This window comes from Pteronotus mesoamericanus, unplaced genomic scaffold, assembly GCF_021234165.1.
Source record: "Pteronotus mesoamericanus isolate MK-2021 breed Mesoamerican mustached bat unplaced genomic scaffold, CSHL_Meso_final scaffold_651, whole genome shotgun sequence".
In the NCBI taxonomy this organism is placed as follows: Eukaryota; Metazoa; Chordata; class Mammalia; order Chiroptera; family Mormoopidae; genus Pteronotus; species Pteronotus mesoamericanus.
The window spans coordinates 12,966,329-12,994,124 of NW_026555325.1; the positions used below are offsets into that span (position 1 = coordinate 12,966,329).

Below are 27,796 nucleotides of genomic sequence, written 5' to 3' on the forward strand. Positions count from 1 at the left end.
TAAGGCTTTTTGCCCTCATTCTGCATTTGCTGAATGATTGGTTGAGCGTGAATGAGAAAGATTAAGTGGTCTGAACAGAAAGTGGGGGGGAAATCTCATAGTACTTAGGGATCACTGATGCTGAATATTATTTTAAAAATTAAACCTTTTTAGATTCACAAAGTAACATGCTTTTATTTTATTTTTAAATAGATTATACATTCAGATGATTTCAAAATAAAAAGCATAAAAAAAAGTCATCCCTGTCCACTCTTTACTCCACTCTCCCCTTGATCATTTTTATTAGCCTGTATATTCTTTTAGGGTTCTTTTTTGCAAAATCAAGTACATAAGACTTCATATTTTTTCTATTCCCTGTTAGCATGGTATTTTATGTACTTTTGGGCACCTTACTTTTTTTTGAAATAAGAGTATAATCTGGAAATTATCTCATATTAGCATGTAGTGTGTATCCTCATTCCTTTTTACTGCTGCATAATCGTGTATTTTGTTCATATGTGCCATTTTATTATCCAGTTTCCTATAGAAGGAAACTTGGGTTGTATTCAGTCTTCGTAATTACAAATAGTGCTTCAGTGAATAACTATGAACAAACAGAATTTCATGAAGGTGCAAGTATATCTATTTCTTACAGAAATTGCTGAGTTGCCCTCTGTAGGGGTCATACCGTTTTACACTTCCACTAGCAATGTGTGAGAGTGCTTGGGGCTGGGTCACAAGACTGCCTTTGAAAATTTTGCCAGTCTAATAAGTGGAAGATGATATACTTCAGTGTAGTATTTTTTTTTAACGTTAAAAATTTTTTTTTAGATTGCCAGAGAAGTTATGAAAATAGTTAATAGTGTTCCTGTATACCTCTCATCTAGTTCAGTTTTCTTTGATATTTTCATCAGATGTTACTGTGGCACCTGTGTCAAAAATAAGAAACCAATATTGGTGCATTCTTCTTAACTAAAACCCAGACTTTACTATTGATTTTTCTCAGTATGGTCCTAATTTGGGCTTCCTTTATGAATGGGGTTGAGTGTCTTTTCTTAGGTTCAGGAGCTATTAGCATTTTTATCCCTGAACTGTTACTGTTTTCTTGCCCAGTTGTCTATTGAGTTGTTAGACAGTAAGGGAGGAAGAGTCTGAAGAAGATTAAGAAAATTAAAGAGAGAATAAAAGGATCATTGTCTTCATACATCTTAATTTTTTTTTTAAAAAGTCACCTTTGCATTCCTTAGATCCTGTCTAATATAATTAGGCTCTATACCCTCTCTGATGATGAAAAACTCTACCTGAAAGTTTCAGAGAATCTGTTGGGTTGGCTAAAAAGTCTGTTTAGTCTTTTTTGTAAAATAAAAGACAAATTTTTCATTTTCACCAGTAACTTTATTGACTTCGGTATTTGGAGTATGTCAGCCATCTCCCGCATGGTTGAACGTTGATTGTTCTAAGTGTTTCAGTTTGGTCGCTATCAACTTCAGCTGGCCTACTCAGCCACGGAGCATTGTCCAGCAAGAAAATCTCCAGCACGAAACTTCACAGACCACTTTTAACACATTCAATCAGTCACAGCACCTTCTCTACACTGCACAAACCTTTTTTTTTTTTTTTTGCTCTTCAGTTGCGTTTTTACCTTTCTTGGAATAATAAAGCATAATATACTGAAAATGTCACATATTTTCTTTCATCTTCAGTATTGAAATGGCTACAGAAAAATTCACCAGTTTTGATAAATGTTATTTAAAGTGCACACTGATATGACGGTTGTCACAGTACAGTCTAAAAAATTGTTTTGAATGAAGTTAAAAAACAACTAAGTGTTACTAGAGCCATCTTATGGAAAAAACAAAACAAACTTTTTGGCCAACCCATACATATCCATTCTCATGGTCTGTAGTTTCAGTCAGTGTTATCACTGCTACTAATTTTTGCTGGTAATACTTGTCATTTATGTAAAATGTCGATTCTTCAGTGGGGGAGGAGTGTTGGTTGGCTGGTCAGCGAAAACACTAAAAATAATCCTAATTACAGTATAAACTTGGAGCTTTTTTTAGTCAGTAGAGAGACTTGGATCACTGTGTGATCTTGTGAAAAGTGGCCTTGGTCTCCTCTGCACTTTTCTGTATTTGTACATTGGGGAGGGAGTATAAGGAAAGACTCTAGGCAAGTCTTATAACTGTAGGAAATCTCAGAGAATTAATGTTAAAATTCATGATCTTGACTTTGAACACTGACGATCTCTTGGTTGAATATACTGAGAATTGCTAGGCTTAGAGGCTTTCAGAACCCTGGAGAGCTCCAGACAAAGGGGAGATTGTGCTTGGGTTGCTTCTGAACTTTGAAATATACATGCTTGTCAGTGACTATTTTTCAAACTTTCTGGAAGCCTGAGAAAAAGATTTACAAATTTTAAATGTTCGGTCAGTGTATTTCATATTAGGCATGAGTAAAATTTGTAGTATTTTAAGAGGAAAGACTTCAGTTTAGATCAGTGGTTCTCAAAAGATTCTCCAGCATGACTTGGAAACTTGTTAGAAATGCAAATTCATAGGCTCCTCTCCACATCTACTGAGTAAGAAACTGGTGATCAAACTCAGCAGTTTTAACAAGCCATGCAGATGATTGTGGTGAGTGCTAAAGTTTGAGAAAAACTGGGTTAACGACTTTGATGATGCTCTTATGCCAAAGAGAGACTTCTGAGCCTTTGTCAGATCCCTGCACTTCAACTCTCCTTTGAAAAAGAAAAACAAAACACATCTTATATATGCACATACAACTTCTGTGGGTATATGGTTCTGAATTTTCGTTCAATTTGAAGGTTGATTTGGATCATATATCCGCCAATCCTCTCTATTGATAGTTTGTATCTCTTGCAGTTAAACTTATTTGCTATCTTTGTTCCTGCTGTTCTGTGATGCCCTGGCATCCACTCTCTCTATGCCTCATAGTATTGATACTATTCTAATTTTGAAGGGAGTTCGTTATACATGTTGCACATGAGGTAAAGTCAGTATGGGTTGTTAGTGGTTTCATTAAATTAATAGACATCATTTTGTTGTATAAGTAAGGAAGTGCAGAATTGGAAGATGAGATAGACCAGTGAGTTTTTAAGGGAACAGCGCTCTTAGAAGGTGCTATTGTTAGTACTTTCAAAGAAGAGCCTTTACAAACAGGGTATACTTGTGCCTCTGACTAATTTTGTTTCCTCCTTTAAAAGGAGTGGATATTGGCAAATGGTGTGCAGAAGTTACACGTTTAGGAAATTCAGAGATGCATGAAAGTCGTAGGGGTTTTATGTAAAGATGGATTTTGCTTTTTTTTGTATTTAAAAAAAAAATCACCATTGAGCTCTGGCAGGTAGTTCATTTGGTTGGAGCTTTGTCCCAGTGCGCCAGGATTGCCAGATCAGTCTTTGGTCAGGGCACGTAAGAATCAACCAATGAATGTATCAGTGAGTGAAACAACAAGAGGGGGGAGGGGTGTGTGTGTGTGTGTGTGTGTGTGTGTGTGTTCTTCCCTCCCTTCCTTCCTCACTTCTTCCCCCTTTCTGTCTCCTTTCCTCTCTCCCTCTCCTCCCCTTTCTGTCTCAAAATATCAATAAAAAGATATTGAAAATTCTTAGATAAATCTTAGAAATTGTCTTGACTTGAAACAACTTTAAGTGGGAAACTATAATAGTTGTTTTTCATTTTTAACATATCCTTGTGTACCTAATGCACTAGGTTCACAATAGCTTGTTTTATATGCATTTTTATTAACTGATAATTACTTTATAGATTAATTTTTATTATCTTTGATTATTTAATCTATAAGCTTGAACATTTAAGTCCAAAGTCAAACAAAAACTTTTTATTTATCTATATGTTTGCTCCCTTTGATATTCAAGTAAGTTTTCATTACTGCAATAATGGTTAGAAGAGTATAATTTAACATTTAGCATCTGTCTGATGTAATGGGAAAAATACTGAGCTCTAAGTGAAAGCCCTGAAACTTGTGCTCAACTCATGACGTTTTCAACCTTTTACAGTTTTCTGATCTATAAAATAAGACATTTCTAGCTCTGCATTATGTAACTTTTTATTATCTTTATTAAAATGTAAATTAACTGTTGTATTTGATTTTAACTTTAACTTGCTTGTTTTGTATTGTCTTTTTTTTTTTTTTAAGGGTGAACCCAGTAGTAGTATACTAGAAAGGAAAAAAGTTGACAGAGAAGGAGAGACAGGGGAGATCTGAAAAAGGGAAAAATTCAAAATGGATTCTTTTACAAAAAACTATCCACATTATATTTTATGACACTGAGGATTTTTTACTTTTTTAAAAATTTTATGTACTTATTTTTAGAGAGAGGGAAGGATATGAGAAAAAGAGGGAGAGAAACATTAATCGGTTGCCTCTCCCCTGCCCCCAACCGGGGACCCAGCATTACAACACAGATATGCGCCCTGACTAGGAATCGAACTGGCAACCTTTAGTTTTGCCAGGTAGCACCCAGCCCACTGAGCCACACCAGTCAGCGCAAGATTTTTACTTTTTACATATTGCTTCAGTAACCATATTTAGTTGATGTAATTTTTCCCCCATACCTGATGTTTTTCCACCAACCTGAAGAAAGGGTTATATGATTAATTGAATGTCTGAGTTCTGATTTGTGACTGCCCTTAGGAACTATTAATTTTTAAGATTTTTACCTCTGTTTACTAGAGAAGAGATAACTACTATATAATTTGGGTAAAATTAATTGGAGTCTGTATCTCCCAGCATATCTTTGTTTATTGGAGTTTTCCTCTTGACACATATATTAAAAATTTTTTAAGACTTGGGAGCACTTACTCTGGGCATCCCCTTGAATCCTTTTTTTTTTTAAACGATACAAAAATTTATTTTACAAAAGTTCAATGTGCAAATATACACTACTCGATTTTTATATTGTACTAAAACAGGTGTTATGAAGGAGGGACTCTGGAAGCAATTGATTTCTCTAGTGGACACAGCCATTCTTTATACTGGGTCCAAGACTTCTAACATGATGACCATATTTCCTTGTATGACTACCATTCAGGTATTGCTCTGTTGCCCACTGGTGGCTATCTCTACACATTCATCTATCATAAGATTCATAAAGGGATCAAATCCCCACAATATTCCTTGGACATGTCTGCCACCATTAAATTTCAACGATAACTTCTTGTCCATGGATTTTTTTTAACTCAGGAGCTTTGCTCATGGTGTCTACTCAGTGACCTCAGATACCTCCAATTGGAATTCCCCTGTGCATCCTTTCTCTTGTTAGTACCTAGCACACTGTAGACCCTCTATAATACATGTTGAACTTCAGAGGACAACAGCTTATAAGGAAAAAACTCTGAAAGTATAGTAAATATTTTCTCCAGTCTCACTGCATTTAGTGACTGAGTCCTCTTTGTATTAATTCCTGTTTAGAAGACAAGCAACTTTAGATGAAAAAAAATGTTTCTAATAAAAATGGAGTAATTTTGATGATTAAAAAGAAACATTTAAAAATCAGGACTTGCCATTCTCATGTTTGTATCACTTTATCCACTTGTGAAACAGTTGGCAAATCTCATAGTTTTGCTTACAGTTTGTTGCTGTTTCAATCAGAGAGAATGAGGGGATTTTTATGTGAAAACTTTCAATTTCAAAGTAATTGTATTTGTTAGAAGTGTGAGTGAAGAAAGTATCTGACAGATGTTAACGCAAGGTTTTTTTAAAAGGGTCAAACAGTTCATCGTTTGCTCCTTCATTGGAAGTGTTCAAGCCAGGTGAATTTGAGAGCTTTTTCTTGTTAAAAATTTTTTTTTACAATTTTAAAGAATTATTTTTTATCATATTAACTGTCTCTTGAAGGTTTTTGGAGGGTTTTGTTTGTTTTTTAATAGACTTCTTAATTACCTGAACTAAGATGGGAGGGAGGAGGTCAGCCTCTCTGGGCCTTGATCTTCTTCCTTAGATGGAATTTCAGTTTGTTCTCCAGCACAAAGCTATCAGCTTAGCCACTTGGGCAAGACTGGCCAGACTTTAAAATGATGCCCCCAAGAAGCTTTCCCTGCTCCAGAGGAGGAACTCCTTCAGAAATTTTTATTCTTAATCATGTTTCTCTTGAAATTTTTTGACTGTTTTTGTTTACATTTCCTCCTCAGGAGGCAGTTTTGCCCCATATGAATTAGTGGCACTTGTATCATTGCTAGTAGGTACTGTGTCCTATTGATGAACACATACTGTTTCTCATTGGGGTCTTGGTGCAGACCAGCTCATTACTAGATGCATTATAGACCGCACACATGACCCCTCGTCTTAGAAGATGCGCATTACTTTATGGTGGATGGAAGGAAGAAATGCAAAGCCCCACTGCTATAAACTGCTGTCCTGTCCCTCTGCAAGTTTTTGAAATTGCAGATATGTACATAGATGATGAGTGTATAGAGCTTATTTGGCAAATCTTCACATTAATGATGTTTTCTGAACAGACATACCTAAATACCCTAGGCTGCATTCCTCTTCCTTTAATCAGACAGCTTTCTCAATCTTGTTAGCAGTGCCCACATCTGGTGTTTCCATCTCCTTATCTCCTTCATGGTGACTTTCAGAGCTCTTGGTGTGTGGGGTGCATGTTCCATGGGTGTTTGTGAATGTTGATAGTGTATTTTCTGGTCACTCTCTTTTTTAAACGGCGGAACGGCCTGCCTTTTTTACTTTTTTCTGGAACCATACTGTGTGGTGCCTCGTAGGAAAAAAAAGAATATAAGGAGTTGTTATTGCCAGATTTATTCTAAAATGCTTGTTCTTTTGGAAGGGAAACTGATGTAGTCTCTTCAGTAGCATACAGTATCCAGCAGTGGTGCAAGTCCTTCTCAAAAAAACTAAAATTCAGAAATACATACCGAAGTTCAGCTTTTTATTGTAGGTAACCAAAAGAAGGGTGACAAGTCACCAAACTGCTCCTCTAAATCAGGATAGGTTAAAAAACAAACAAAAAAAACCCCTAACATGGGATTTGGTCACGTAATTCAAAGGATGTAAGCTAGCACTTTCTTGGGAGATGAATGAACACTGTCCTAAGCCAAATGTCACAAGGTATGTGCGTTTCTGAGGAAAACCACAAAGATCTTATCCAATCCAAGGGCGTTTCCAAGTGAAAATAAATACTGTTATTCTTAAAATGAAGGACTACAAAGCCTCCAGGACAGTTATTCATAGCTTCATCTACTGTACCCAGCTCTCTACCTGATGAATTAAGTAAACCCTTGATAAACTGAATTAGTGTTAGACCAGGCATTTTCTGATTCATTTTGTAAACTGTTCCCATGATACATGCAGGAGTAAATTTTAAAAGTTTCTCCAGATTCTATCAAAACATTTGTGAGTTTTAAGTTTTATAAATGAAAAGCACATTGGCTACAAATCAATCTTAAGAAATAAGCCAGAAAAATAGATGTTGCAGCTCTTACATGGTAGGTTTTAGCCTTAGAGAACAGAAAGAAGTACCTTTTTAACAGTGCTATTATATTATATTATATATTATAACAATGCTATTATAGTTTTCAGTTAGTCATACTCTGGGCTTCTCTAAAGTATTGAAACTAAAAACCATGATTTCTGTATGCCCTGTTGATTAAGGACAATACTAAAAATACCTATAAAATTATATTCTATTTTACTTTCACTTACGCTACATTATAGAATACTCTTGATCTACTAATGGAGTAGCATTGAGTAATAATTGCAGCCTACCTTTACTGAGCACTTTTACTCTATACTGGTCACTATGATATGCACAAGTTATTTAATTTAATCCTGACAAGAATATTATGGGATACATGCACTTATTGGCCTAGAGTTTAACAGCCACTAATCTGTTCTCCACCTGTTAGAATTTTGTCATTCTGAGAATGTTATAAAAATAGGACCTAAAACAAAAAGCTTGATACCTTTTGGGATTGGGTTTTTTTCACTCAGCATAATTCTTTTGAGATTTATCCAAGTTGTTGTATGTATCATTAGTTTGATATTATCTGTTGCTTAATATAATTCCATGGTATGGATATTCACCAGTTTGTTTAACCCCTGACTGGTTGAAGGACATGTGGGTTGTTTCTAATGTTTGGCTTTTATGAGTAAAGCTGGTATGGGCATTCATGTGCACGTTTTTTGTATGAACATAATTCTTCATTTCATAAATATAATTCTGTGTAAATATGTCAGTTTGTTTTATTGATGGATGTTTAGTTTTTGTCTAATTTTTAGCTCCTACAAATAATGCAGCAATGAATGGCACCAAGCTATGATGTATTGCTTAGTATAATTCCACGGTATGGATATACCAGTAATGTATGAGAGTTCTTGTTTTTTCATATTTTTTACTTGTTATTGTCTAACTATAATTTTCCCAATCTGATGCATGTGAAATGGTATTTCCTGATTTAATTTTGCCTTTCATTAATTACAATGAGGTTAAACATCTTTTTATGTCAATTACCTCTTCCTATCTTTCGATTCATTTTTCTCTTATCATTTTCTTACTGATTTTTTAAAAGGTTTTTAATGTATTTTTAAAACCATTTATTATAGAAAGTTTTCCAACATTCACAAGTAGAAAGAATAGTACAGTGAATTTCCATATACTCATCACTTAGCATTGCCAATATCGTACCTGTGCAACCCCTTCCTCATGATTTTATAGCCACCCAACATCATTTCAACTGGGAAATTTTAAATATAATCACAGTACCAGCCTCACACCACTCCTTAAAAGAAAAACAGCATTTTTTAAAATAGCATAAAATATTTAGTCAGTGTGCACATTTCTTAATTGTCCTTTAAATGTGATTGTCCTCTCTCTTTTAGCTCCTTTTTTAAAAAGTTGATTTTTTTAAATTGGGATCCAGAAAATAGGGCAATCTGACTATACAAAAGAATTTAGAAATTTTTTTGAATTAGGATCTAGGAAACTTCCATATGTTGCAATTGGTTAGTCAGTTTTTGAAGACTCTTTTAATTGGGAATTGAGCATTTATCTCAACTTTTCTATGAACTGTATCTCAGGATCTCTAAGCATTTGAAGAGGGGAACGTTTCTCTTTATAGAAGTATTCCAGCTAAAGTAAAACAAGAAGGAATGGTAGAATGTCACTATTTTGCAACCCGTAATGAATTACTGGATCATGGCAGTGATCATTAATGGTTGCCGACATCATAAAAGGGGAGACAACCAAATATTGTGTGCTTCCTGTTGGAGGATGGTTTCTTAGCACTCTTTAAGGTGACTGAAGATGTTTGTTTTAGAATTAGTATGAATCATGGATTTATACATTTTTATTATATTTCAGTTCACTGCATTGCTATTCTCATTAATATTCATGTTTACAACTGTAAATGGTATCTTTTGGTCATTAGGAAAAAAATGTTATTCAGGTTAACTTCTGAGTCTTTTTGACATGACTCTGCCAGAAAACAATAAAACTAAGAGTTCTTGGTTCACCTTGTATAGGGGTGGGCAAAAACAGGTTTACAGTTGTACTGCAAATAAATAATACAATAATTAATACAACAAGAACAAACTCTGCTTCATATACTCACAACTGCAAATGTACTTTTGTGCGTGCACTGTTCCCCCCCCCCCCCCCCCCCCAATTTTCTGGCTCAGATATGAAAGCGTCTGTTTCTCCAGAGAGCTCATTCTCCTTTTAGTGAGAAATCATATTTGGAGACTACAGTCAGGGCACTGAGGGTGTTCATTGCCCAGCCATTGTCTCCAAGACTTTTTAGTTGACCTCACTAGGAAATAAATACATAATGAAATTTTTTAAAGATAAAATATGTCATGAGTTTACGCTAATATTTCCTACTTTAACTCAGGACTACAGAGTTAACAACTGTCTTCCACATCTGTTAGTTCTCAAGGACATCCACATATTCCCATGTTTTACCTCACTTTACACCATGAGCGTCTCAGAATAATAATGCCAACACTTACACCAACGATGTGATTACTGAAAATAATTTCAAGTTATTTGTTGGTTGGTTGGTTGCCTTTAGTCCTTAGAGTATCTCCCACCAGAAATGTGATGTTACGGTATTTTAAAGGTACTTGCAATAGAACCCAAATTAAAATTCAGTTTATTTGTTCCATTTGTATTCTCATGGGTTTTGTTCCAAGATTTTGTTTCATGATTACATAAAATACATGGTCTAAAAGACATGACCAAAGTTCAGTTGCTGTTCCTTGTGTGTTTGTGTCACACATTCTGTTTCTTCCCTCCTCTTAAAATTAACCATTTCTTAAAATTTTATGGTCTGGGATACTAGTAATTTATTCAAAGATTGGAAAGTATGCCAATGAAGGAAAAGAAAGACTAGAAATACACCCACCCATACTTAGGTGGAAATTTGATGTATGACCAAAGAGCCACGAGAAGTCAGTGGGGAAAGGATTGAGCTATTTGATAACTAGTGCTGGGACAGTGGTTATCCCTATGGAAAAATGTAAACATAAGGAATAAATAAGGGGTTGGCCAAAAAGCCCATATGTTTTTTTCTGTAAAACAAAAGACAAATTTGTCATTTTCACCAGTAACTTTATTGATTTGGATATTTTGAGTATGTCAGTTATATCCCACGTGAGAGCACTGAGTGTTCTCAGTTAATGTGTCGATTTGATTGCTGTCAACTTCAGTTGGTCTACCTCACCATGGAGCATCATCCAGTGAGAAATCTCCAGCACAGAATTTCACAAACCACTTTTCGTTACGTTCAGTCAGTCACAGTACCTTCTTCATATACTGCACAAATCATTTTTTGCTTTTCAGTTGCGTTTTACAGTTGCGTTTTTACCTTACTTGAAATAATAAAGCATAATACCCCCAAAATGTTGTGTATTTTCTTCCATCTTCATTATTAAAATGGCTACACAAAAAATCACCAATTTTGATTTTTTTTAATTGCAGGCTGATATGACAGCTGTCAAAATACAATCTAACAAAATTGTTTTGAATGAAGTTAAAAGACAACTAAGTGCTACTAGAGCCATCTTATGGAAAAAACAAAAACTTTCTGCCAACCCAATATCAAAAGCAAAATGTTAACATTTTTAGGGAAAAAAAGTGAGGATAACTTTATGACCTAAAGATGAAGATCTTTTAAGGCAAAGAGCAAAAACCATAAAGGAAAGATTGATACATTTCACTGTATTAAAACTTTAAATTTCTGTACCACAAAAAACGAACAAACCACGGACTGAGAGAAGCTATGAATGTACTCCTTTTAGGCAAGTTGGAATAAAGGGGAAATAGCATGGGCTTCTGAATCCAACAGACTTGATCTCAAATTCTGTCTATGTGACCTCGTGCAAAGTAATTAAAACACCTCTAAAATCTCAGTTTCAGTGTATGCATAATGAAGATATAAGTACCATGCCTTTCAGTGCTTTGTGAGGATTAGAAAACAGTGTATATAACGCATACATTTAGAGATAGTAGGAATTGCATCCATGTTTTAAGAATTGTTATGAGTAATTGCAATTTACAATGCATTCAAGCAACAACTGAATTAGAGTTTTATTAAGTACTTAAAACTAACTGTAAATGTTCAGGGCTACAAACAAATGAAAGGAACAACAAAGTTTTGCTAAAAACTTAAAATATTGAAATAAACTGTATAGGCCCTTTTGGAAATATGTTTTGCAAAAGGTAAAGTGTTTTAAATAGGCACTTTTGAGTATAAGGTTGGTAATCATTCATATAACTAAAGCAAAAAAGAATTACTGTAAGGACTATTAATGCCTATAAACTGCAACTGGAATTCTTTTACTTTTTTTCTTTCTAGTTTCTCTTGCTTCACAGCTTTGGTCTTCATGGGCCATATTATAAATAGTATCTTTTCACCTCTTTGCTCCCATCATTAACATTTTTATTGTCTCTCTTCGTTTTAAATTTTTTTAAATTACATTTTTTTTTTCCTGAGCACCCCAGTTTTCCCAAGGAGTTTATTTGGGTGGAGCAGGAGACAGGGAGGCCATGCATCTAAAAGAAGGTGTTGGGCCTCTTGGATGGCTTGCGCTGGTGAGAAAGGACCCAGTCGGGCAGCAGTAACTTGATCTTGGAGTCATGGAACTGCTTGAGTGCCGGTTCGTGGCACTTGCTGGCTGCTATCTCCTCGACCTTTATAATCTGGATTAACTGGATGTGCCAGACCCCCATGTCCGGTTAGTACCGGATGACGGCGCCTGAGTTGGTCACGTCCTGGTACTCCAGGTACATGTTGTGAGTCCCACTATGGGAGTGTAGTGCAGCCAAATACCAAAGCTCTCGAACATCTGCCCAAAGTAGACGATTTCTACTAAAAATTTCTTCATTTTCTTCAAGTTGAGACACAAAGTACCAGAAGCGGGACTTCGCAATGACATGGTTAGGTGCAAAGATGCGCCTGCGGTACAGGGCGGTGTGCGGCACTCAGGGGTGATCAGGCAGCGCCCCCGCCAGCTTGTACTCTCCCAGCGTGCCCAAGACGTTCATAGCGTTCTCTCCGCGTTCTCCACCACCCGCAAAAGGCTAAAAATTACATTCAAACGTAGTGCATAAAAATCAAAGCGATACATACATCATGAGACTTAGTTGAAATTTTTTTCTTTTTATTTTTTTCCCTAAAAAGCGCCGTGTCCTTTCCATTCTGAGAGTCAACTAACTTCAAATACTTTCCTTCAAGTACTTTCTTTTGGTATTTATCTTCACATTTCTAAATAGTGGGCTCATATAATTATCTTTTTAAATTCTTTAAAAATATATTTTGATTACTGGCTGTTTAAAATTTACTTCTCTCCTCAGCCCACTTGTCCCATATTTTGTCTCTAGTTATATTATAAAGTCCAATGTATACAATATTTTCATTCTGCAAATACTGACAGCTGAAAAGTCTTATCATTCTGCAGATATTAACAGCTTAACAATGATTACATGTCCTTTCTTGTTTATGTTTTTATTTTCAAAGAAGATAACTTTCTTGTGTTTATATCTGCTGCTTCTGTGTACCTTTGATTGAGTCACCACAAATTCTCCCACAGAAATATATAAGTCCCTTAATATGTTCAAACAGTTAGATAATGTCATTTTTTTTTTCCTGGAACCTTTTATTTTGCCTCTGTATTCTAGACTGGTTGCTTTTAGGTTTACTGCTTGGCTGTCATCTGTTATTTTAGGATTTTCTTTGCTTCGCTCATGTGTTTGTTTCCCCATTTCTTGGATTCCATGCTTTCTTGTTTTTGGATTTACTCCATTCTAATGGAGCACAAGCTTCTGGTAGTTTTCTAAGAAAGAGTGTGTGGAAGAAGAATTTTTTGAGGCCATGCGTGTGTGAAATTAACTTTATTTTAGCCTCATACTTGATTGATAGTTTAGCTGAGTGGAACCTTTTAGGTTGAAAACCTTTATCCTTTGGAATTTTGAATATTGGTTGTGCTATTGTGTTCTTTTAGTTGTTGCTGTTGAGAAATCTGCTGTTCGTTATTTTTTTGCTATTACAGTTTTTTAAATTATATTGTATTGATTATGCTATTGCAATTGTCCCAATTTTTCCCCCTTTGCCCCCCTCCACCCAGCGTACCTTACTCCCTCACACATTCCCCACACCTTTGTTCATGTCTGTGGGTCACGCATATAAGTTCTTTGTCTACTCCATTTCCTGTACTGTACTTGGCATTCCTATGGCTATTTGTAACTACCAATTTGCAATTCTTAATCCCCTCACCATTCCATCCAATCCCCCAAATCCCCCTCCCATCTGGCAACCATCAAAATGCTCTCTGTATCCAAGATTCTGCCTCTGTTCTTGTTTACTTAGTTTTAGATTCAGTTGTTTATAGATAGGTATTTATTGCCATTTTAATGTTCATAGTTTTGATCTTCTTTTTCTTAAATAAGTCCCTTCAACATTTCATATAATAATGGTTTGATGATGATGAACTCCTTTAGTTTTTCCTTGTCTGGGAAGCTCTTTAGCTGCCCTTAGATTCAAAATGATATCTTTGCTGGGTAGAGGAAACTTGGCTACAGGTCTCTGCTTTTCATGATACTGAATATTTCTTGCAAATCCCTTCTAGCCTGCAAAGTAGAAATCCCTTCTACACTGCAATTTTGAGAAATCAGCTGACAGCCTTATGGGAACTCGCCTATCAGTAACTAACAGTTTTTCTCTTGCTGCTTTTAAGAGTCCCTCTTTAACTTTTGGAGTATTAATTACAATGTGTCTTGGAGTGGGCCTTTTGGCATCCATCTTGTTTGCGACTGTGTACTTCCTGGATTTTCACATCTATTTCCCTCACGAAACGAGGGAAGTTTTCTTTCATTATTTTTTTTTCCAAATATATTTTCCTTTTTCTTGCTCTTTCTTTTCTCCATCTGGCACCCCTATGAGGGAAGTGTTGGCCCTCTTCAAGTTGTCCGGGAGGCTGCTTATACTGTCCTCATTTTTTTGGATTCTTTCTCTTCTTGTTCTGATTGGTTTTTTGCTCCTTATGTCCCAAATCATTTATTTGATTCTCGGTTTCACCCACTCTACTGTTGTTTCCTTATAAATTGTTCTTTATTTCAGTCATTGTATTCTTCAATTTTGACTGGATTTTTTTAATGCTCTTGAGGTCCTCACTAAGTTCCTTGAGCATCCTTATAACCAGTGTTTTGAACTCTGCATCTGATAGAGTGCTTTTCTCCATTGTGCTTAGTTCTTTTTCTGGAGTTTTGTTCTGTTCTTTGATTTGAACCATGTTTCTTTGTCTCCTCATTTTGGCAGCCTCTCTGTGTGTGTTTCTAAGTATAGGGTAGAGCTGCTATAATTCCCTGTTTTGGTAGCATGACCTAATTTAGTAAGTATCCTGTTGAGTCCAGTGACACAGCCTCCCCTTCACTCAAGCTGGGTACTCGAGGTGCAACCTTCATGTGAGCTGCATACCCCCTCCTCTTGTAATTGAGCCTTGATTGCTGTTGGCAGGTCAGTGGGAGGGATTTAACCAGGCCAGTCAGCTGCAAGGACTGCCTATGACCACTGATTACCAACCCCCTCCCTCCATGGAGGATCAGCTATGCAGGGGCAGGGTGGTAGTGTTGCTACAACATGGTCTGTAGCTGTCCACTGGGTGTGCAGGCCCTGGGGTTTCCCGGGTGGTTCAGGCCAAGGTCAGCCCCTATCTGTGTTCTTCCCAGGGCCACCCTGCATAAGCTACCCAGCAATCTGTAGATGGCTGCTACTTGTGCTGGACTTGGAGATTCCCAGGTGAAGCTAAGATGTGAACCTAAGCTGGCTGCTGCTAATGCTGGGCCTGAACTACTTAGCAAGATGTACAGGGGCTGGGGACTTGCTGAGGCAGGCTGTTGCTTATTTGAGAGAATTTAGAAGTTGTGAAACATGAGCCAAGACCAGTCATTCATATGGAAAGGCCTCTGTTAACAGTTTGGGTGGGCCTGCAAGTTGATTGGGGCAGAGTCTGGGGATCTCCAGGATAGGGCAATCAGCCAGGTTGATGGAATATCAGATATGGCACCTGCCTGCCAGCGTTGTGGTTCTGTGGGGAGCGGGTTCAGAAAAGGAACAGTGGCCTCTGCCCACCTTTCTGTCTGAGAGAAAGGTGTTCCCTAGCTCTTGCCTTGATGCCAAACACTTCAGTTCCTCTCTGTATGCCTCTGGTGCCTTTCAAGCTCCAAACCCAGTGCTGGAGCTCAGAGGGATGAGTCTGAGTGGATGAGGTGTGTGTGGGGGTTCTTTAAGAGGACTGCTAGAGGCTCAAGCAGTTTCTTTCACTGACTCAATCCCTGCAGCCAGAAGTTTTGGGGACTTATCTTCCTGGCACTGGAACCCTGGGCTGGGGCCCCTCACTCCCAAGATATCCGTCCCAAATTTTTATACACCACACACGGGTGTAGGACCAGCCTATTCTGTGTTTCCACACCTCCTCCCCTCTTCCCATTCTGGATGGATGTGGTTTCTTTAAGCCTGTAGTTGTTGGACTTCCATTCATCTTGATTTCTGACAGTTCTGAGTGATGGTGGTTCTGTAGTTTAGTTGTAATTTTGATGTGATTGTGCAAAGAGGCAAGCCATATTTTACCTGTGTCTCCATCTTGAACACAAGTCCTAGAGTTTTAAATTTTGTTTGATGTCTAAGTGGGGGGTTTTTTGTTTTTGTTTTGTTTTGTTTTCATTCTCACCTGAGGACATTTCTTCATTGCTTTTAGTGAGTGAGGAAGGGAGAAAGAGAAATACTGAACAGTTGCCTCTTGTACCTACCAGGACCGGGAATCGTATGCACCTGGACCAGGAATTGAACCAACAATCTAGACATGTTTCTGGACTGGAATCAAACCCACAACCTTTTGGTTACAGGTCCATGCTCCAACCCACTGAGCCACACTGGCCAGCGCTAAGTGCTTTTTACATAGTATCCCCTTTCTCTTCTGGTTGCATGGATTCAGTACTATCTCTAAGCATTTTTTTCCTTCCCTTTACATTCTTTTTGTTTCCCAAGGGTTTTTTTTTAAATGTTTGTTTCTTTTGCTATCTTTTCTCAGATATTTGGATTACTTGACTGTCTATATTTGAGTAAGATTTTTTATCTTACAGTGCTTTGGGGAGGATTATTCAGTTTTCCTAAACAAAGAATTCAGTCTCACTCCTGGGTGGCTGACTATTTTTATTTTTATAGGTGAGTTGGGGAATGGTAATGGGGTAGTAGGATGGCAGTTGTGGGAGAATTCATGGTTCAACCTATAGGTTTATACTTACCATTTTTGGTATGGAGCCTTATACTTTCCTTCAGCATGCCTTTACTCTGGAGTCCACTGGCACTCTGGATTAACCCTTACAGGTTAAGCCGTCAATTTTTCTACCATTTGCAAAGGAAAAGTAGTTCCCTAGGTATACTAGATGAGGGAAAGGTCTGGTTTTCATATAAAGATATTTATCCAGTCTTCTTGTTTCCAGAAGTGTCCTGCCTTCTGGAACTGTTAGCTTCAATTCTCCATAAGTATTTAAATGGGTGGGGAAGCTTTCCTGCTTCTTGTGTCCTCTCCTCACCATTTATATTTCAAGATTTTCTTGTCTGCTAATCCATGTGCGTTACCAGTCTGAAAATTTGATTGATAATTTTTACCTGCTCTTTCCTATCCCTTCTGAGGATAAATGACATTTGGGAGGAAAAGATTTCTTTGCTTTTATTTTATTGGGATTTCAAAACAAACATGAGTTCACTCTGGCCTCCTTAACCAGAAACCATCTTTATGGTCACATTTCTGTTACAGGAAATCTGGCCCACCTATACTTTAAACCCAGAAGCATTTCATAGATCACTGATCACCTACAGTTTAAGGGTCAGTTACTCATCGTGGTAGAGTTCCCTGTGGAATGAAATATTGCATGGTATCAAACATGGCATAGAGGGTCCAGAAAGGTGATTAACACCTATAAATACAGAGACAGTTTTATGTAAAGAGTTCTTAATTCACAGAATTTAGATAGGGAAATTATCTGTGTTTGTTTTGTTTAGTTTTTAGAAAGCCTTGAATTTAAAGCGTTGGCTTTGGCTTACATTCAGTATGTTATGCTGTGTGAGATAATGCATCCTACAAGAGGGTGAGTGAAGTAAACCCTGGATGTTGAGTATGACAGAGACTAAAGTATAAAGATAGAAAGTTCTGGAGTGAAGAAAAAAAAAGGCACAAACCACTTGTAAAATAAGTTATTCTGTAGCCTCTAATGTTGAGGCATAGGAGCAATAAGCAACATTTCTTTCCCTATTTACTTTGGAATTAATGGAGAAACAGGTATAGACATATAAAATTTTAGCTTTATTACTAACAAAAATGTTGTTGGAATACAAGGCATAAATGTAGGGCCTCAATGGACAATCTAATTTTTAACCCTTGAATTAAATATACTTACCTCACTACTGGCCATAAAGGGCGGAATCAGCCCTGTAGTAGAGGGCCAACTAGAGCGCAGCCTCTCCAAAGGAAGGAAGAACCTCAAGATATTATACACTTGAAGGTATTGAGCTGATGAGGTTCTTCTCCCAAGTTCACCAGTTTGAGTCACTCTTTCTGGCTGGGGAGAGAGTGAAAGTATGATAGAAGGTGAGAGTATTCTTCCTATCCTTTTCCCGCCTGGAGATTTGAGTGGAAATGTGGGGAACACCTATTTTCCATTAACATACAACATATACTAGGCATACTATTATGTAGTAATAATAATATTAATTCATATTCATAATAATATTATGAAGTCATTGGCAGTAACTTGCCCATCATCGTGCACCACATTGAATTCCTTGACACTCTGTACCATGGTTGGTAAATGACTTTTATTTTTAATTAAAGTCTTTATCTTTTTATTTTTAAATCATGTATGTTCTATTTCACTTGTCTCAATTTTTTCCCCCTTTGCCCTCCTCCACCCACCTGACCCCGCCCCCCTCTCCCACAGTCAGTTCCCACTCTGCTGTCCATGTCCATGGCTCATTCCTACATGTTCTTTGTTTAGTCCCGTCTCCCATCTTTTCACCATTGTCCTGCTTCCCCATCCCTTCCAGTCATTTTCAGTCTGCTCCATGTTTCCATGCCTGTGGTTTATTTTGTTAGTTTATTTTGTTGAATAGACTCCACTTACAGGTGAGATCATACAGTATTTGTCTTTCACCAACTGGCTTATTTCACTTAGCATAATACTCTCCAGTTCAGTCCATGTCATCACAAAAGGTAGGAGTTCCATTTTTTTTTTTTAATGCAGATTGATTTCATTTATTTTTTTTTTGTCAAAATCCATTATAAAATGTTAAAACATTTAAATCCATTGTAAAGCCTTTGCTTCTGCTTCTTAAATTGATCTGTCTTGATTTCCTGACTTTGTGGTGTGAACTTCTATGGTAAGAGACCGCTGTTTTTTTCTTTCTGGCTCTGCCTCTGATGATGTCACATGTTGACCCTGTTTGACCTTAGGCATTCTGTTTGAGATTTCCAGGAATCTACTGTCCTGTGGCTATATCCTTCAGTTGTTAATCTAGTCACTCTGCTCTCAGCAGTCCAGCGTAGGCACCACAGGGTGGGGCAGAGTCCCTCCTGGGGGGTGGGGTGATTGGGTCCTCACACACTGCTGCCCAGTCAGGGGAGTGGTCTGCCTGAGCCATGTGGGTGCTGCAGTATCGGGGAGAGGTCAGCACCAGGATCCCACCAACTACTTTCTCAGTTCTCTCCCCAAAGCTTCTTTCCCCAGTCTCTTCCTCAGGAGTCTCTAGCCTACTCTGCCCCGGCCTTTGCTGGAGCCCAGGGTAAGTGGCTGCAAATAAAAATTTATGCATTGGCCCCTTAAAGGGCTCCTTGCATCTCCAGCTGCCTCTCTCTGGCAGAAAGCAACCCTGCCGCTTTTCACAGCTGACTGTTATCTGTGTACTTTTGGGGCTCTAGTGCTGTAGGCTGGAGATACCTGCTTATGATTTAGACCCTGCTCTTCTCAGGGGCATTCAAATGGCCGTTTCAATATCCTTCTGGTCCTGCCGTCCGTGCGCTCCCTGGCCACCTTCTCAAGTCTCTACTGCACTCTTTACCAGGAGGTTGAGCACAGACCGAAGCTGATTCTTCTGTCTGTCCGAGGTTATAAGACTCCTCTCTCGCTGTTGTTCAATTGTTTGTTCCAGGTGATTTCTCCACAATTTAGTTGTAGTTCCAGATTGGTCCTGGGAAGAGGTCAGTGTGACTTTCTCTCACTCCTCCATCATCTTGATTCTCTGGTAAATGACATTAGTCTGAAAACTTCTTGATGTTTTTTAGCTCTGGAAAATTTTCTTATAATTTTCTCTTCTCCAGGAAACTCTCTTATTCCATTAGATAGCTATGCCTGCTAGGTACTTGCATATGAATACATGGTGGGGCAAAAGTAGAGTTCCAGGTATTCCTATGGAAAATAATACAGTGATTAATAAATAATTTAGAGATCAATTCTGTTTAGCGTACTCACAACTGTAAACCTAGTTTTGCCCCACCCTTCATATCCAAATAAAAGGTAGTATAAGGGACTTTGAAAGTTACTTTTGACTAGAAGTAATATTTGCTTTACTGGCTAATTTTTGACCAACTCTGTTCTATGTATTATCTAAGCTATATCCAATTGACTTGAAAATGCCCTATATATTCAAACAGCAGGTTCTACACACTTTCCTACCTACACAGAAGCAGTTGCTCCCTGTCAGAAAACCCAATTTCCCTGAACAGTGGTAGCCACCCTATAGAATTTTCTGATCTATTTTCCTTCCCACTTTTGCCTTCTCATGGCCAGCATGCACATTCTCTAGTTCCCTCATTTTTACTTTTGTAATTGTTTACTGCTCAGTTACCCTTATCACAGAAAGCCTTATACACATATATACAGACACACCCCCTTGCTATCCTTAACCTTGTTCATACCAAGAAATTTTCAACCACCTGTCTACCTCCTTCCCCTCTTTTTTTGAAGGGAGAGAATAGGGATTGTTTTACTTGTTTTGTTTGGTTGACTGGCTTATGAAAGTAACTCAATATTTGTTAGGTTTTTTTTTAACAGGAAAAGCCTTCTGTGTTTCAAAAAATGAGGTATTAAAAAGCTTTTAGAATATATTCTGCTTGTAGTTTAAAAGAATCATTTATATTTAAGAAACTCAATTTCTATTCAGCTTTTATTACCTACCTTTTTTTCTTTATGTACTGTGCAGGGAGTATACAAGTATGACTAAAGTAATTACTGCTTTTTAAAAATTTGGTTTTTTTGACTGATAGAGGTGATAATCAATGTAATCTGTGATAAAAAGAGGTATAGATGAAACCGTGTAGGTGTTTGGAAGCAATAGGATACCCAATGTGTAATTGAATTCTCTTACAGCTTTTTAATATAAAGAGAAATGATAGCATCAGAAAACTTGGAGTGCTGATGCAAGTCTTCGCCCTCGTTCCGATTTACCATATTGTAAGACCTATCAATTCTCACTATTAATTTTTCTGACTATTTCCCAGCTTTTCTTGCCCCTTCCCCTGCCTCAGAAGCTAGGGTACTGCCTTTTGTAAGAATAGAATAAGAACATAGAGTCAGAGATGGGAAGTGGAGGAATAAGAGATGAGTGAGATAGGTAGGTGTGTAAAAGACGGTCACACAAAATCTGTGTATATAGCCTTGACCTTGAACTTTCAAAAACTTGCATTTAACTTAGAAATTCAGAGCATCTACTTAACATTTTTTAAACTTATCTTCCTCTAACATGTCTTCTGGTTGTATTAGATAACCATATTTTATTAATTTTTATTAGTCTGTGGACTAATGGCAGATCATCAACTGTCATTATGTGAATTTACAAACACAACATCACTTCATATACATTAATTTTTAGTGAATCTACATGGTTTAAGGATCCATATCATCTGTCATTGAATTTGATGGTGATTGAATTTTTTTAAAAACATAATTGTGAATTATTGCTATTTTCAGGAATAAAAACAGTGAATCAAGAGAAGGAAGATAATTTTATTTTCAGGACTATTTTAAGTGAATCAGTCATACTTATAAAATAATCTGCATTGTTATTTCATGAATAACTATAACTTGATTTATTAATCATTCTCATGGCCTCAGTTTATGTACAGAGCATCATTTTTTTTATACTACGTGATACAGGTTAAATACAATAAAATTTTTGCAGATTTTAGAATGTAAGTCTCTTTAGGAATGAAATACTACCAACCACTTAGGGTGATTGTGATCATTTCGTGTGTATAAAGCACTTGGAACACTCCTAGACCCCTGTTAAGTGCTATATAAGGTTATTTTAGCTAAAATTTATTCTCGTTTTTGTTGTTTTTATATAGTGGAACAGTTTTATTAAACAATTAGCCACAGTTCAGGTTTTTTGCGATACAGTCATTTACTTTATAATCAGTTATTTTTGCCTTTAAATACATTCTTTAAAGACTATTTATTTCCAGAAAGAGGGGAAGGGAGAGAGAAAGAGAGGGGGAGAAACATGAATGTGCAGTTGCCTCTCTCGTGCCCTGAACTAGGGGATCTGGCCTGCTACCCAGGCATGTGCCCGCAACTGGGAATCAAATAGGCAGTCTCTTGGTTCACAGGCCAGCACTCAATCTACTGAGCCACAGCAGCCAGGGCTACCTTTAAATATTTTATGTCCGCCAGTACTATCTGTAGTTGGGGACAGCTTTTACTCAAATATATAAATATACACATCTGTTACTGTGTTATAAACTACCTTTAAGAATATCATGCTGAATCTGAGAATGGCTGGACATTTCACACAGCATGACTATGAGATACTCATTTATACACTGATATGTAGGCAGCCTTTAAATAAACTGCCTCTTGGTGATAGGTATCTCTTTCATTGCCTGATGCAAAATTTTGACGTGTGATTTCAACACATACTTTGTGGCACTTTCTTTTTCTGCATTCATATTTTAAAAATTAATACATATACATGCTTAAAAACCTCTATTTTTAAATCTTAAAATACTTTATATTTAAAATAAAGGGGAGATTTTAAAAGGAACAAAGAGAAATTTTAAATTCTCTCTACTATCCTTGAACTCCTACTTAACATTCCAATTCTAGAAGTGGAGAAGTATTACCAGTATCCTTTAAAAATATTCAGTGCATTTATATACATAGACACACACACAGACTCACACTCCTTACCCTTTTAAAAATATAACTTACTGCACTATATACTCTATTTTGTACCTTAGATGTTTTCACTTAATATTTATGAAGATTGGTTTCTTTTCATATCAGTATACATACATCATTGTCATTCATTCTCAGGGCTTCAGTTTATGTACAAACCATCATTTATTTCTAATTCCTTTTTTAAATAATCTGTTTTATCCTTAATGATTTGAAATGCCATTTTGTTTCATAGCTTTTCATTGTGCTGCCAAATTATTGTCTTGATAAAGATGTATCTTTTTTAATTGCTATTTTATATTTTAGCATGTATTTTTGAACTTTTTGAAATAAATTTTTGCTATTTTATTAAACTTTATATATGAATTAAAATTTTATTTTTTGCCATTGTTCCCTTTATCTCTGAAACAAACTTTTAGATGTCTGCTCATGAGCTCCTCTTTGGTAAATGCATTATAGTTCAGGAGTATTCTGTGGTCAAATATAAACACTGTATAACTATTTTTTTCTTAGTTTGAAAACTTTTTCTTTTCTTTTCTAGCCTTCAATTTAGACAACGAGCAACCAGATTATGATATGGATTCAGAAGATGAGACCTTATTAAATAGACTTAACAGAAAGATGGAAATTAAGCCTTTGCAATTTGAAATTATGATTGACAGACTTGAAAAAGCCAGTTCTAATCAGGTACTGTACATTGTAAAAATGTCTTTTGTCTTACAGTTAATCCAGTTAGTAGCTTTATTTTACATATTCTTTAGACCTACATATATTGCAGTTTACTGTCTTTTGCATTTCTTTTCCTGACATCTTAGAATTTTTATTTACAGTATTTCTTGAACTGAGTACTTAAGAATAATTTCTTTGAATGGGAGTATGAAGAGTACTGTTCTGACTTTTTTTATTGTTTGGATATTAAAACAATGCTAGTTACAATATTATATTATCTTCTAGATTCTTTTCATAGGTCTGTCTTCTTGGTGCTTCAGTAGCTAAATTTGCTTGGTTGGGTCTCTAAGGCAGATAGCTCATACCAAATCTTGCTCAGTTGCTCAGATTTATATTAATGCACTCTATTTTTTCTTTTTTTAAAGCATATTTTGTTGATAATGCTATTATAGTTATTCCATTTCTTTCTCCCTTTATCCTGCACTCCCCCAACCCTCCAGCATTCCCCATCGCCCTTAGTTCATGTTCATGGGCCGTATGTGTACGTTCTTTGGCTTCTCCTTTTCCTACATTATTCTCAACCTTCTCCTGTCTGTTTTGTACCTACCAATTATGTTTCTTATTCCCTGTCCCTTTTTCCCATATTCTCCCCTTCCCCTTCCCCACCAGTAACCCTCCATGTGATCTCCATTTCTATAATTCTTTCCCTGTTCGAGTTGTTTGTTTAGTTTCTGTTTTTGTTTTTTTATGTTCAGTTGTTGATAGTTGTGAGTTTGTTCTCATTTTACTGTTTCTAGTTTTGATCATCTTCTTTTCTTAGATAGGTCCCCTTAACATTTCATGTAAGAATGGCGTGGTGATGCTGAAGTCCTTTAGCTTTACCTTGTCTGGGAAGCACTTTATCTGCCCTTCCATTCTAAATGATAGCTTTGCTAGATAGAGTAATCTTGGGGTATAGGTCCTTGCCTTTCGTGATTTTTGAATACTTCTTCCCTGCCCCTTCTTGCCTGTAAGGTTTCTTTTGAGAAATTAGCTGATAGTCTTATGGGCACTCCTTTGTAGGTAACTCTCCTTTCCTCTTGCTGCCTTTAAGATTCTCTCCTTTAATCTTGGGTAACTTAATTATGATGTGTCTTGGTGTATTCCTCCTTGGGTCCAACTTATTTGGAACTCTCTGAGCTTCCTGGCTTGCATGTATACTAGTCCTTTCTCCAGATTGGAGAAGCTTTCCTTCATTATTTATTCAGGTAAGTCTTCAATTTCTTGCTCTTCCTCTTCTCCTTCTGGCACCCTGTGATTTAGATGATGGAACGTTTAAAGTTGTCCCAAAGGTTCCTCAGCCTCTCCTCAGTTTTTTGAATTCTTGTTTCTTCATTCTGTTCCCATTGGATGTTTATTTCTTCCTTTTGTTCCAAATCGTTGATTTGAGTTCCAGTTCCCTTCCCTTCACTGTTGGTTCCCTGTATATTCCTTTATTTCACTTTGTAATAGCTTTCATTTCTTCCTTCATTTTGCGACCATGCTCAATCATTTCTGTGAGCATCCTGATTACCAGTATTTTGAACTGTACATCTGATAGGTTGTCCATCTCCTCATCGCTTAGTTCTTTTTCTGGAGTTTTGACCTGTTCTTTATTTTGGGCCATATTCCTTTGTCTTGGTGCACCAGTCTGAATGAGTATTTCTTCTTTAACACCTTGGTTGTCAGACTTCCATGCAGTCTAAATTTTTGGCAGTTCTGGTTGTTGTTTTGTTTTTAAATTTGTTATCCTTCTCTTGGTTGTGCGAGGAAGTGAAGTGTTTCTACCTATACCTCCATCTTGGCTGGTCTCTAATTATTTTAAAAGTATTTTAATTTACTTATGTATATATTACTTAAAATTTTAAGTGAATAGAATATTATTCACAAAGTCCTAAAGAATTTTCCTTAGTGAGCTTTTATATGGTAGAGAATTTAAAATGGTATGGCCTTTCTGGAAAGCATTTATGCAGCAAATGTCAGGTATAAAATGTTTATACCTGTTGATATAGTAATCTTACCTCTAAGAATTATTCTCAAGAAAAATAATCAGTGAAAATATAAAAAATTTTTAAACAATGATGTTCAGAATAACCTACAAGTTGTCTTTATGGTGGGATATCATACAGGCATTTAAAATCATTATTTTGAATCATATCTAATGCCACAAGTAATTGTTTATGTTAGGTTTCAAACACAGGATACAGAATTGCTTTAGTGGAAAACTCTGTGGTTTATTTAAAGCCTTTACATGTATATTTGTGCATAGAATTAAAAGAACAAGAAAGTCTAACAAAATGCCAAAAATGGTTATATTGAAGTAATGGAATTACTGGTGATTTTTGTGGGGTTTTTTTTTCTGTTTTTCTGGATTCCAAATTTACTATAATGAGCATGTATTTTGTTTGTTTTTAAGATTTTACTTATTTATTTTTAGACAGAGGGGAAGTAAGGGAGAGAAACATCAGTGTGTGGTTGCTTCTCACGTGCCCCTTACTGGGGGCCTGGCCTGCAACCCAGGCATGTGCCCTGACTAGGAATCGAACCAACAACCCTTTGGTTCACAGGCCGTCGCTCAATCTACTGAGCCACACTAGCCAGGACAAGCAAGCGTTGATATTATAATTAGATTTTAAAACTAAACTATCTTTAAAAATAATTGTTTGTATACCTTTGTGATATATTGATATGGTAAGTTATTAATGTAGTAAGAAGTTACAGATACAAACGTCTTAAAAATAGACTTTTAAAATTTTTCACTGTTTGACCCATGCAGATCTCTTAATTGTTCTTACCTCCCACTTAAGTCCTGTGAATTCCAGAGGCATTACCAGCTTACAGAACATTTCTAAAAACTTTTGCTTTGTAAAGTTATTTTGTTGCATATTTAGCCTTCCTACCAGCCTTTTATCCCTATTTTGATGGAAAGTAAATTTAGTGTACTATCCAAAGAAATACATTCAAAACTGAATTTTGTAAAATTCAACCTAATTAGCTTTTTGAGAAAATGTTTTTTTTCCCCCATTGGAGATTTCTTTTAATTATCAAATTGATATTCATTATAGTTAATGTTCACAGTTTTTCTAGGATTTTGATCACTGGCATCAGATACAGTTTCAATTTTTCTTTATATACAAATTTTCCTAGCAATCTTAGGCTTGATCAGTCTTTTGCTCTTTCTACTGTTTTCCATGATTGTGCAGACATTATTCTCGGTGGCTGAAATTATGTTCGTCCAAAGCCTTCACCCCTCTGTTCTCTCATTTGTTTCTTTTCATTCAATCAGTAATATTTGTTTAGTGCTCAGGTGAACAGGAGCCATGACAGAAGGTCTCATCTTACTGAGCTTATCTTGTTAGTTGGGGCAGAATAAACCAAAAAGCATGGAAACAATGCAATTAACTCTACACATACAATCAGCATTATCCTATTTTAGTTCTCTTTACTCAGTGACAAGCTTCTAGCCTAAATAAACAGGCTGGACTTAGCCATGATAGCATGAATCTGCTTTCAGCAGTGGAGATGAAGGTGGAAGTTTTGTCATAGGAACAGGGTAGTGGTTCTGTTAATAGAACCAAGGATTAAAGATACCAGAAGGCTGTCCCCATCCCAGTCCCTGTTGTGTGAATTTGTGGATTTCTTTATTTCTCTTTTTGGGGGAATAGCATAGGACCAGTTTCAAGGGCAAGGAATCAGGTTTGTGATTAAAACAATACTTACTAGGTTAGTAGAGAAAGACACAAAAAGTAGACTGGGGTAAAGCTTTTGCCCCCATCATTCTGTGGAGGTTACTGTAATGAAGTCATTAGTGAAAACTGTTGCCAAATGCTGTGATTATTTTCTTTCCCCCTCCTTTTGCCTAATTTGATCTCTTCTTATTTCTTGATTGTCATTATCTTTGGTCTTTAGAATACAAATCATTCCCATCTAGTTTTTCTTAATATTTTTTATGACCATTCCTTCTAATTTTCTTTTGCCAACTTTTTATTCAACTCCTGAAAACATCAGAGTTTCTTGATATTCTTTTCTTGAATTTCTTAACCTATGTATTTTGGGGAGATAGCACCTCAGCAAGCTTTTTTGTGGGTATAAGAGTACATATACCTTTAGTCTTGACATCTTTTTCAGGTTTCAGGATTTTCTTTTTTCCTGCTGCCTATTGGCCTATAGACCTTTCAACTTTAAGCTTTCCAAAATCTCATTTACTTTCAACTCCAGATGATGCTGTACTATATTCCTTCTCTCTCCAGTGACTCACAAAACTCAGAATCGTCTGTTTTTTAGACCTTTCCTTTAGCCCCTAAGTTTCTAATTCTTAGTCTTCCTTGTGTACCTTCATATTCCTTGAATGTTTCATTTTCAGTTGTCTCTTCTCTCGTTTCTGCAATCTTTCTCTCTTTGCCCCAAAATGTG

General features: G+C 36.5%; 1 protein-coding gene and 2 pseudogenes across 3 annotated transcripts in view; 1 reads left to right on the forward strand and 2 right to left on the reverse strand.

Moving 5' to 3' along the window:
* The window catches only part of EPC2 (enhancer of polycomb homolog 2), a 113,117-nt gene that overhangs the window by 51,756 nt on the left and 33,565 nt on the right, over window positions 1-27,796 (forward strand). For all 3 annotated transcript variants that reach the window (XR_008528212.1, XM_054562454.1, XM_054562455.1), the window contains exon 3: window positions 23,238-23,383. Coding sequence is in view for 2 of the 3 variants with exons in the window: in XM_054562454.1 (XP_054418429.1) it covers window positions 23,238-23,383 (146 nt within the window). In the remaining variant the exon portion in view is untranslated. The remainder of the gene's footprint in view (window positions 1-23,237; window positions 23,384-27,796) is intronic.
* On the reverse strand, window positions 4,990-5,218 carry LOC129061720 (small nuclear ribonucleoprotein G-like; annotated as a pseudogene).
* LOC129061719 (60S ribosomal protein L18a-like) lies at window positions 12,026-12,517 on the reverse strand (annotated as a pseudogene).